This window comes from Scatophagus argus, chromosome 17 (genome assembly GCF_020382885.2).
Source record: "Scatophagus argus isolate fScaArg1 chromosome 17, fScaArg1.pri, whole genome shotgun sequence".
Classification (NCBI taxonomy): domain Eukaryota; kingdom Metazoa; phylum Chordata; class Actinopteri; family Scatophagidae; genus Scatophagus; species Scatophagus argus.
Window position 1 is genome coordinate 20,923,393 of NC_058509.1, and position 12,867 is coordinate 20,936,259.

At 42.9% G+C, this 12,867-nt stretch overlaps 1 protein-coding gene across 1 annotated transcript in view; it reads left to right on the forward strand.

Moving 5' to 3' along the window:
- The window catches only part of gatad2b (GATA zinc finger domain containing 2B), a 47,552-nt gene that overhangs the window by 20,302 nt on the left and 14,383 nt on the right, over positions 1-12,867 (forward strand). Inside the window, exons 2-5 of the mRNA XM_046417307.1 lie at positions 2,843-3,223; positions 7,306-7,435; positions 8,279-8,410; positions 10,664-10,792. Coding sequence (XP_046273263.1) covers positions 2,844-3,223; positions 7,306-7,435; positions 8,279-8,410; positions 10,664-10,792 — 771 coding nt within the window. The 5' untranslated portion in view covers position 2,843. The remainder of the gene's footprint in view (positions 1-2,842; positions 3,224-7,305; positions 7,436-8,278; positions 8,411-10,663; positions 10,793-12,867) is intronic.

The window sequence follows — 12,867 nt, forward strand, 5'->3', positions numbered from 1 at the left end:
CACACACACAGCCTACACACAAAGAGCGAGGATAGCGCAAGATGAAGAAAAAAATCCCTCCGCTCTCAGTGTATCTTGGCCATGTCACTCCTTTATTACCCCCCTTGTACACACACGCCCGTGCACACATGCCTACACATACTTCATATCCACTCCTGATTGGCTGGTGTAATATGAACAAACGAAGCCCTCAGCTCTGGCTACGTTTAAGGGGCCCCTGAAAGTAAGCATGTGTTTATTTTTACAGTGAAGGGGGGGGGGGGGGGAATTGGGGTTTGAGGAATTGGGGGAGGGTAGAGGAGCAGGGAGGGGTTTCTTTGTGGTACTGTACAGCTGGAGCAGGAGAGGGGGCTTACAAAATCCTGCCTTCTGTTGGAATGCCGCGCTGTACTTGGATGTCTGGACGCCGTCTATTGGCTGTTTTATGATGGAGAGCTACTTCTTTGGTACTCCACACTGTGTTAGCGTAGTGTTACCAGCACGATGAGGTCTTTGATGAAATTTTTGATGAAAATGACTACCTATCAGACGTTGCCTTGGCGTTGGATTTAAGAAAAGCGTGGTTTTGGCTCTATGTGGAACTGTAGTCGCTCTCTGTCAACCTCCGCCCTGTGTCTACCTCTCCCATGCTATGTCTCTTCTTTTCTTTTCCTTTATTGTATTGGCCTGGCAGAGTGCCCAAAGCAAGAGGGGTGGAGTAGGTGGGAGGTGGTGGGAGGGATTATGGGTGGAGGCAGAGGGGAGGAGGGGGGGAGAGGAGAAAGAGGGCGAAAAAGTATGTGGCTTGTGTAGCAGCTGACTAAAACAGTCATTATATTATGTAAAGGCAGTCGGCGGCAGCAGTGGCTGGAAGGAGGGGGAGGGGAAGGGTGTGTGGTGCCAGTTACTGACGCGCAGCACAAGACCAACCCTGATTGGCTCATCAGCGCCATTCTCAGTGGTGCTCTCTGGCTCATTAAAGGTGGAGGCTCGGCCAAGAGGTTGCAGGAGCTGCTTGTGTTTTTCTCTCGGCAAATAGAGGAGACGACTGGGCTCTGCAGCTGCGTCACAAATTAATTAGAGAAAAAGAAGTGGCAGGGAGGGCTGTATTGTGCCATCATTAAGACTCCTCCCTGTATTAAAGAGGCTGCTGTAGATGTGAGGGGGATAACAGAGATGTTACAGGAGGACAGAATGAACAGATTAGAGCGGTGGCAGCCACAGCACCATGATGCAATAGATGAGGGGAAACGATAGAATGACACCAGCAGGAATAATCTGCTAATAGGAAGCTGATTAAGTGATAACGGGGCCAATTAAATCTGTCTGAATTACAGTCACTGACACTCTGGCGTACATGACTTTTTTGCCAAGCCAGTCCAGGTGTTGTTAATGCTGTGCTGCAGTGCTACAAATGAAAGCAGCCATTGGCATGTTGTCTGTGGACGCACTTGATGAACCGTCGATGGGACGATAGAAGCAAAGCCTGCACGTTTAGTTGGTGACACCTAGAGAAAGACTCACAGGTTCCCATAACACAGCACCAAATGGTTAACCAGCAAAGTCATGGTGGCTTTATGTGAATGTAACGCTTCTTTCTTCTGTAATACTTGTTGCTGTTAGCCTCTTACTCATGTCGTAACGATAGGAGAGATTGCTGTTGTCACAGTTCTTTCAGGTACAGGAATTTCAAAATATAAAATTCTATGGGTTCTTTGGGTGTTTATTTGGTGAGCTTTAATGTTGCACAAAACAGTGCTACTAGCTGAACAAAAGCCAGAACCTAACCGTCAGGAGTAATGCTCCACTCTGAGTCCAGATGAGACCCTGTTTTAGCCATTTCGTATGCACTGTCTCTTCAAGTGGTCGGCCACATCTTCAGAAAGAGTTTTAAAAAGTAATTTATTTTAAAACTGGGCCTCCAGGAAGTTTACAGTGAGTGTTTTTGCTTTGTCATTTCCTCATCCAGCTTGTGCTGTGCCGCAGCTTTTTGATTGGTTCACTGCGCTGTCGCAGGCTCAAGCCAGTCACATGACTTGGCTAATGTGCTCATAAGACTTGGATTATTGTTGTCCTTACAAAAGTCTTCCTGACTGGTATTAATCATATAGTAACACACACTCACATACATATTCGCCACCATGAAGAGCAGAGATTCAGGCTATTCTTAGCCCACTGTGTTTAACCCACTTCCATCTGAATGAGCTTACCATCAGCTGCTCATGTTGTCTGATTATGTATTTATCCCTGTCGCATTCTGGCATTTCACTGCACTGACTCTCGGGGTCAGCGGGGTTACATTGGTCAGTTGAAAATCTTAATTTCACTCAGGTGCTGTTAGATATGGAACAGTTCCTACTCTGCCTCTTTGCACACTGTAGGGTTTCCTTCACTGTGCTGGCAGAGGGTCTTAACAATTGTTGGATGGACTGTCTGTCGGTCCAGCAGGACATTTCAGCAAGAATGGATTTCATGGTCTGTAGAGAATGAACCTTAAGAATTTCTATCCACTGTTGTAGTAACCACTACAGCAAAATCACACTGAAACCTGAAATTTCCCAATAAAAAATCAAAATAAAGGCATAGAGGCTCATAGAAATAACTTCTGTGGTTTAGATGTCACATTGTTGGTTTGGAAACTTAGAGAAATGAACGCAGCTCCCTAATCAGACTTGAGGAATGTGTATGGGAATGGGCTTTCTGCAGCCATTTGACAAGCATGTCTCATTTTGTATAGCTGTACCTTAGGCTAAATAGGAATGTGTTGGGTGTTGGTCTTAAATCCAGTCGTGGTTTAAGATTCTGATAGTTGATGTTTTAATGTGGCTCTGTTAACCCCTCTGTCCATTCCTGTCTCTTCCAGGATGGAGCGGATGTCTGAGGAGGCGTTGAGGCTCAACCTACTGAAGCGAGGCCTGGAGTCACCCAGTGAGCGAGAGGAGGCGCTGGCTAAGCGCCTCAAAATGGAGGGCCACGAGGCCATGGAGCGCCTCAAGATGCTGGCGCTACTTAAACGCAAAGACCTAGCTGATCTAGCAGCCCTGGAGGTGGCGGGTCCTCTGGGAGATGGGAAGGGCCCTGGGGCCAGCACCCTTCACCACCAGAGCCTAATGGGTGCTGCTTATGAGGAGAAGCTGAATGGGAGTCTGAGGCTGGGAGGCCACGGTGTCCATGTTGGAACCAGTAAGAATGGCAAGGAGAACATCCTGGATGAGCCTGTGGATATGAGTGCAGGGAGAAGATGGTGAGAATATATTATTTACACATAAGAAGCACAGTGGATTGTTTCTGTCTGAAATCACTGGTCTGTACAGAGAGGAAAGAAGAGTTAGTTTTAGTTAGAATTCAGTTACATATATATATATATATATACACACACACATACAGAGAGAATAACAGTTTTTTATTATAATAATTATTTTTAAAGTCCGTTGCTCACTTGCTCACAAAAAAAACTGATAAAATGTGTGATAAAACAATTGTCGGTGTTAATTAATTAACACGTTAACTTACCCATGTATATATATATATATCAGAATCAGAATTCCTTTATTCTGATTCTGATTTTTTTGATATTTATAAATATATTCATGTATTCATATAAAATGTAATTTGATTGTTGCTGTAGCGTAAAGTCACATGCTACTGCTACATCAGTGCTGTAGGACATAGTATATCTAGAATGCAGATGTGTCTGACCATGAGCCACAGGTTTTCATTCCAACAGATCTTTTTCCCAGCAGACATTTGGATTTGTCATAGTAGGAAAAACACAGGTGCTACTAATAACATTAACAATGGCTCCGTTCTATTCAGGTGTCCCAGTAAGCCGTGAATGTGACGGTGAGCCAGTGTGAACAAAAGCAAGGCCCATCATTCATTTGATTATTTCCACCTGTGCTTTTCTTACTGTCACATGTCAACATGTGCTGTGTGAAAAGGGCCTATTGATCACCTGAGCAGTTGGCTCACAGAGTTTACCTGAAAGAGTGCTTACCAGTGGATGGAGCCTTTGGTCAGAATACACACTTGCAGACTGCTGCTCTCAGTGCAACATGCCCTATTTTTGTGGCTGTGCTACAACCTGTGAAGCAGCATCCTGACGGTTTGGTATTTTCCTGTGCTTGTCACTTCACTTATATGCATGAAAAAATCTGCAGCCTCCATTTGAAAAGTGCTGCAGTTCCGCACACCATCCACTGCATCTGTCTTGATTAAATCACCTTTAAACAGCACCATGCAGCTACAAAGTAATCAGATGTCCAAATACACAGATCACACACTCAGTTGGTTATAATGCAGTATTTAGTGACTATTCACCAACAGGACTTTGATAAAGGCTTAGTAATTAGTTACAATGTGTAGTTTAACCCACTGTCTTGCGTTGAACAATTTGGAGATCATTTTTAAAATAAATATCACTCCAGGCCAGTATTTGTTGTATGTAATAGATTTATCTATCACACGTAATTTCTATCTTATCTGCTTTCTAAGTGAACAGAATCTTTATCTTTTCAAGCTAACCAATCGAAAATCAACATCAGAGTGAACAACAACAACAACAAAAAATGACCATTAATAATGACAAAATGCTATGTCAGGTGATATATCATATCTGATATGTGACCAATGAATCTGTAAGGTTGCTTGGTTGGCAAAAATATTGAAGAATATTCAGCAGAGTTATTTTGGTCAGTATTGAGCTTGTGATTATTTAATACAAACATACACTCATTGAATTGAAAAACCTTAATTGCCATGAACATTAAATACACTTCAACTGAAAAGCAAAATAAATGTAATAAGTACTGCGGTACCATTGGCTTCAGCTTGTCCTTTTATTAAGTCCTGTCTGCGATCTGTGACACAGCGACACGCCGTCAGCTCTGGGAGCGTTGTGCACACAGCCATCACTGTAAAGAGTCAGTACATGCGCTGTAAGCTGTCATATGTTTAGACTGTCCTCAAACGCATCAAACGCAAGCTATCAGGACTGCCACAGTGAACAGCAACCATCCCTGTCTGTTCTCCCAGCGTGGTGTCATTGGGTGTGAGTGCACCCTTTTTAGCGAGGGGGCAGAAGAGCTATGCTAGATTCATAACATGAGACAAAAAAAAGACCTTCATCACTTTATTTTGGTTATCTGGTTCTCAAAATCATTGGCATCCAAAATCACAGATGAAAACAAATTTAATGAGTTGGTCAGCCTTATGTCAGACTTCCTAAGTGATTTTAACAAACAAACTTAGTTTTAAACCTAGATTTGTGTCAGCCCAGCTGCCTTAAACTCCAAACTCCAGAGACATTGATCAGCCAGAAAGGTAAAAACCAATTCTGTCAAACAGGAAGGCGTCACACGATGTACAAGTGCACATACACTCGCAAAGTCAGTGAGTGATCAGGTTAAATAATCAAATCGCAAATGTGATTATGATTTTTGCCACAGTAGCACATTGTCTTCCATTTGCATGCTTTATCATGCTACAGATTTAATTCTTTCATTACAAAAAAAAATCCATAAATATTTAGGGTAAGCATTCAGAGCCTCTGATTTGTCACTCCCACGGCTTAAACAATGACAGGGCGAGTTTATGGATTTTGCCTCAAGACGAAAGTGACGTTGAGAGCAACAACGAAAGAGAGACAGACAACGTGGGCACCTGTGGCCTATATATGTACAAGTTTATTTTTTTTTCTTTTCAAATTTACTGGGTGCGGCTTATATTCAGGTGCTCAATAGTCTGGAAATTACGGTGATTTCACCACCATTATTCAAGTCCCCCCCGTGGCAGATTCAGTAGACTGGACATGATATTGTGAGGCATACAGTACACCTGTGCATGTAAGGTCACAGAGTGCTGGAGTCAGGACCACTTAAGTCCAGACCAAATCAAGACCAAGAACAGGTCTGTGCAAGTCAAAACATTTGTGTATCAACACAGTACATACACATCAAGGGTATTTTGAAAGTTTAATTACACAAGGATACCAAACCAGTTAATTTTCCAACCATAACACTGGCGTAACAGCCATCTTTAAGGTGATTATACTTGCACAGAAAGAGGGTAAATTTGTATTTATCTTTCAACACCCAGCGTGAGGAGAGTGACTGAGCATTTCAGACAGAGAGGAGCTCACGACACTCAAAACACACAAGCAAAATCTTAAACGTAAATCTTTGACTGGATAAAAAGTTATACTTTTGATCTGCAATTGTGTATTCAAAGTAAGAATTAGTGTTCTAGTAAAGTAATGTGCCTTGCGCTTATGGCCAGGCAAAGGAGCCTAATTAATATGTTAAGTTTTCATAGAAGCACTACTTTCACTCTCACCATCACCCAAGTGAGGGGGGGGGGTCCCCACAGCATGTAATGTCAGTGTTTATGTCAGAGCAGACGTTTGTGCTGTATTATAATGCTGATGTAACATGACTTTATATTCCTTAGCTACATGGCTTTATGGCCTGTCTCGTCATTGTTTATCACTAGCAAAAACATAGCATAAGGGCAACAGTTTGTCACCACATTACCCTGTCCCCTTCAGTCTCTCACAAAGTCAACGCTGCACTAGCTACAGTTCCTCAGTATATGTCAGCTGTCTGCAAATAGCTGACCAGCCACAGAAATTGAAACATAATTTGTAGTATATGCATGTATAGAACTGTCTTCTTTTTTTAAGCTTCGCTAAGGCTGAGCTTACCTTTCTTTATGCTTCCTGATAAAAGTTAGAAGTTTGACTGGTCCCAGCTGTATAAAGCAGGAAGTTCCATATCCAAATACAGTAATTATGTCAACAGTGCACAGGGAGTTTAGTCTTGAGCACAGTGTTGAGACCAAGACTGATCTGGAGTATGACAGCACTAGTAAGGTTCCACAATTCGCAGTACTTTTGATACCAAAAACTAGTATGAAAGCTAAGCAACTGTCTGTAGACCTCCATGATTAGCCTGTGTGGATCATAGCTAGAGGGTATGAAAACATGTAAAGCTTGAAACTATACCAGGAGCACAGAGAGTTTGTCATTGTTCAAACACAGGAAGAACAGTCAGTCAGTCAGGTCTCTGACATGGAGAGGCAAAACAAGCCACATCCGAAAGACACCTGACAGGAAGAATCTGTGGACATACATGAAGAACTGGTGACTTGTTGCCCAGTGTCAGCTGGGATCAGACCCAGATCCAGAACCCATTGTTTGTACAAAGGTTAAATGGCTATAGAACACTGAAGGGTTGATGGTTTGAACATTGGCTGCACAGCCAAGAACCTTTATGTTGGATTTTCCCAAGAGTTGATGGAACATTTTGTTTTTCTTGTTTTCCCATGAAGTGAGGCGGACCATGACAGGCGAACTCCATCTCCAGATGTTATCATCCTATCAGACAACGAGGCATCCAGTCCCAGAACAACCCCACGCCCTGAGGAGCGGCTGCATAAAGCCAACCTGGACATGTTCAAGGTAAAACTAACAGCAGTCAGCGGAAAGAAATACAATCTAGATATGGCTGTTTTCAGCCTGATTGACATGTTTAAGTCAGGGCTGCCATACTTTTCATTCTGTACTTCTGGATCAGTCGACATAATTAATGCATTAGTATGAAACAAACTAAAAACTACAGTAGTTACAGAAATGCAAAGTGAAGGTGAAGCCTTTCGAGTTTTCAGTTTAAAGGGACCTGAGTCCTAATTTTGTACCATAAGCATGTAAATGTGAGCTGGTATGACAATAAAAGTTCCTTGATCCTTGATCCTTAAATTTAAAGGTCTCAATGGAGTCCGATTAGCTGACTTCTAGTGCTAAAATGCATTAGAAATCAAAATTACTTGCGTCATCACAAATAACCCATGAAATGCACAGAACTTTAGCACGTAAGAGAATCCAAGTCTAACATTTTCTCTCGAAGTAAAGGGTTCTCAAAGATTTGATGATTAAGTTCCAGCTTAGGTAGCAGTCATATGACTCAGGGCTACATAAGCTTGTCCATCCATGAGCTTGTGTTAAGCTTCGTGATTGGTTCATCATGATGATTAACATTAAGTTCTGCGAAAACTGTGTGTTGATTAAAATATAATTCACGCATGTCATCTAACATTCGGGATCTGCACCAAATGTTCCTGAGGGTCACCATGGGCCACCTTTTTGAGAAACTATGCTTTAAGTCAACACAACGCACAACCGTCAGACTGCTGCTTTTCGAACTACTTTCATTTAAGTAGCCATTTAGCTCAACGCTGTCTGGTAAGTTGCCTTGAATTTGCCATGTGGATACCATGTGTCACTGCGGTTTTGTGTGTGTTTCAGGGGAAGACAGGAGAGGAAAGGCAGCAGATGATCAAAGCTCTGAGGGAGGAGCTGCGTCTGGAGGAGGCCCGCCTAGTGCTGCTCAAGAAGCTCAGGCAGAGTCAGATGCAGAAGGAGAACGTGGTGCAGAAGGTCAGTGCTGCTGCTGCTAGCACACTTTCCTGGTTACTACTAATAAATGATCTATAATGATCCATTAAGCCACCCAGCTATAGCACAAGTATAGCAGGTGATTATGGATTGTTGAAGCTGATCAGTTGTTAGTAGTATTTTGGAGTTGGTGTTCTCTGATGCACTAATGCTGTAATGGAGATACTGTTTCTAAATCAGCCCAAATCCAGTTTGGGATTTCCACACTGGGTGGCATGTTGGTGCAGTGGTTGGCAAGAGGGTTCCAGGTTCGAATCCCGGTCTGGGCCCTTCTATGTGGAGTTTGCATGTTCTCCCTGTGCCTGCGTGGGTTTTCTCCGGGTACTCCGGCTTCCTCCCACAATACCAAAAACATGCACATTAGGTTGAGAGTGTGTGGTTGTCTGTCTTTGTGTGTCAGCCCTGTGATTGACTGGCGACCAGTCCAGGGTGTACCCCGCCTCTCGCCTGTAGTCAGCTGGGATAGGCTTCAGCTCCCCTGCGACCCTGACAGATAAGCAGCATAGAAAATGAATGGATGGATGGATGGATTTCTACACTGCGCATCCTTTGAATAAGTTCATGCCCTCATGCCCTTTTTGCTTCAGCTGGAGTGATTTTAAGGTGTGAAACACATATGACCAGCATCGGTCTAAGGTTCAACTTGACATCTAACCACCTTTCCTCTGTTTGGGAAAAAAAAAACTCGCCAGTTTAGATTGATTTGAAAAGTCGAGACTGTAACACAAGATGCTAAAAACAGCAAACAGGATGATCAGTGTATCAGCACATTAATGTCCTGACCCCTCAGACTCTGGGCATCACAAAGCTGCTCTTATCCTGTGTAGTGTGTCGTAGTGATTGCCTCATGCCATCCTGACAAAAAGATTAATGCACTAGCATTAGCCATGGCCAGAGGCTTTATGTATTTGGATTGTTCATCCATCCGTGTGTCCCACTCTCAGGAACACGATATCTCAGTAACACCTTAATGGAATTTCTTCAGTGTTAGCACAAATGGACCCAAAGATGAATTTCGTGGTCAAAGGTCACCGCAAATTCATAAAACTATTGCTCAAGAACTTATTTACTAATTGCAATAACAATAGTTCACAAATGTCTGATGGGATAAAATGAAGTGATGACATTTTATATTCAGAAGGTCAAAGGTCAACTTCACCGTGACATTATAATGTTTTCTGTCCATTATTCAACACCATAACTTATTAACAGGAGGGCAGGCTGTGACCTGGTCTTTTCACAGCTGGTCAGATACTGAACTGAAACTGACTGTAGAGTGCTGCCAGGTGGAAGGTGTGTGTGAAGAGTTTGTAGCTTCTTTGGAACAACATCCATATTTGAAGCACAAGCTCATTGGTTTTGACGATGCAGAGCTTCAGGTGATTGTCATTGCACCATGTGATGAAGCTCTCTGTCAGTCACTAGACATGGATGTAAACTTGACTGGTGCAGTCTGCCCTCTGTGGCCGAATTTGACAACTTGTGACATATGAAGAGGAGAGAAGTGATGCTGTTGGTGCTGTCAGTGATCCCAGTATGTGGCAGCCTACCTATTATCTATCTGTATCACACTGGCTGAAAGACAACAAGCTGTGATTGTTCAGGGTCAAACAGGGCTTGGGGTTTTTATTTTCAATACCTTCTCTGACACAGCGACCATCTCTGTCGTCAAAAATATGATGCAGAAGGATTCCAGCATAAGTCAAGCAGGTATCAGATGTACACGTCACGTCATTGTGATGTGCTTTAAAAACTACAAGACACAACACATATGTGATCACTATTAAATGTGCTAAGCCTGTAAAGTCATTAGCATGCTTTTTAGTCAGACTGGCAAAAATATGGAAGTAGTAGTAGTAAAACTTCATTTGTAATACAGCATGGGTACATGTATGTTAGTATTACAGAGATCTAAGCTACTAGATGTGTTGCCCTGTAAAGACACAATATGCAGCAGTTGTCAGTTGTAAACACGCCATTGAACAATTCTGGAAAAACATATTTGATATTGGAAGCTCATCCTCAGAGTCACTATGTGAAGTAGTCAGTAATGTTCCCAACACGGCAAAGTAATGAAAAAAAAACCCAAACTGACGCAGAGATACAGACACCACCACACACATTCCTGCTGGGTCATAAGTGATGACATGGGCCGTTGTTTTAATACTAGTTTATACACTGTTTATACACACACATCCTGGATAATATTATTTATGCATTTGTGGTCGTGTGCAGGTCCCAGTGGTCCAGAACGCTGCATCCTCTGTGCAGCCTCCTCCCATCCACAGCTCTTCTGGCCTGGGGAAGCTGCCTGTGAGGCCAGGCCTGCACAACCCGGAGCCTCAGAACCTCCGCACCGCACAGGTAACCGCTTCATTTCTGCACCTCCAGGGTGATGACATGACATGGCGCCCTCCTGTCTCCTTCAGAACGTTTAAGGACAGGTTAGGAATCAGCTTATACTCAGTGAGAAGTTTGACCTCGATAAAATGTCTAAGAATTATAGTGGAAAGCTCCTAGTGGAGTGGAAACGACTCACTCAAATTAAAGGGTCACTCCACTGGTTGTACTGGATGGTTCAGTCTACTGGTTGTGGTTAGTACTACAAATGGTTGTATAATATGATGTTTTTGCTGTTTTACTCGGCTAATTGTCTTTGCCTGAGATAATAACTGCACATTTATAACAGAAAATCTTTGAGGTGCAGAGGTGTTTACCATTTTATTAGCTAAAAGTCAGGATGTATTTGTCTCTGCTGAATATATTTTGATTTTTTTTTTCCCCAAAAAAATCTTGGGAATTCTCTAAATTCATTGAAATGCAACTCTAAATCAGTGGAGGGCTCCTTTAGAAAGACAAAAAGCCCCTTTTCAAACTTGGTCCTGGGAGAGGACTTGGAAGGGGGCTTTTTTGTCAGTCTCTTGACTACTTAATTTATATTTGACTCTTCTCAGTCCTGTCTTGGACTTTAACTTAAGTGCTCTTGACTACAATCCTGAAATTCCACTCCGAGGAATTCCAACAAAAAACAAAGCACAGGCGCCATTTGCAGAGGTGAATGTCAACCATCACTCACCTCAAAGGTGTCATCATCTCTGTTTTTTAAATGATTTTTTTCCACCCCCCTGTTAGTCCGGAAACAGAGGTCTGCTATATGAAATCAGGGTAAATGTTTGGGTTAGGGCTAAGATATTGGCATAGATTGACATTAGGACTGGGTTTAGTTTAGAGAATGAATGGGTTTGTAGAAGGTCCTGTTCTGATTATGAGACAACCTCCTGCTGGAAGCCTTTGTTCTTGCATGACGTAGCCGTGCTCCTCCATTACATGTTGAGTTGGTATTAAAAATTCAGCAGATCTCTCTCTTTCTGTGAGTGTGAGTGTGTGCTTGTGTGTGTGTGTGTGTGTGTGAGAGAGAGATAGAGAGAGAGAGAGAGAGAGATTGTCTTATCAGCTTGTTTTGTATGCATGGTGATGTTCTGCCTGGTTTGTTCTCAGTTTACTAAGCAACTGCTGCCCTCTGCTGTCCACACTATGAATAACACATCTCTCTAAACACTATAGACTCATTCAGTGTACATGAACGGCATACTCCTTTAACTGGCAGGTAAAGACAGCCGCCCTGCAATACATGCTTCCTTCAGGGAGGTTACAATAACGTGCTTTGTTATATAATTAAAGTAGGTTATCATGCATACCTCATTTTGAATTGTATTGTGTCATACTGACAGACGTTTCTAACAATTTGCCTGCACAAGTTATATCGATGATGGTAGACCCAATGTTAAAAACACCTATCAGAGTGACAAAATACAAATCAGCACCTCTCTAAAGCAGTTTGAACAAAAATGGAACATTAGAGCCGTCATGAATGTAGCATTTAATGTAAGATTGTTTGATCAGACAGTGTTAGAAAGAAAGAAAGAAAGTGACATATTTTGTCATTGGAGGGAACTCACTCCAACGAAATTCGTGCTCTGCATTTAACCCCCAACAACAAACCTGGGGCAGTGGGTGACCGTGTGCAGCGCCCGGGGAGCAGTGGGGGTTAGGTACCTTGCTCAAGGGTACCTCAGCCATGGACACCGGGACGGGGAATCGAACCAGCGACCCACCTGTTGCGGGTCCGACACCCTAACCGCTGATCCACGACTGCCCCAGCAGTAGTTTCAGCAAGGTAGTCCTGATGATAAAGGAGTGGGATGGGAGGAGGAGTCAGTGTGACTGACCAGGTGGTGGGGAGCACACAGTTCTGATCATACACTAAACACCATAAACTCCAACTCAAGACTATTTTATTCATCATTTTTGCAGTAAATGGGAACATCACCCTAAAGGAAAAGGTATCTTGGATTTCATTGTTCTGTGTCTTTGATGGATATGCATCAGGAACATCCCATGCTGGTGTGACAGAATTGGGCAGCCACTACAGAACCTTT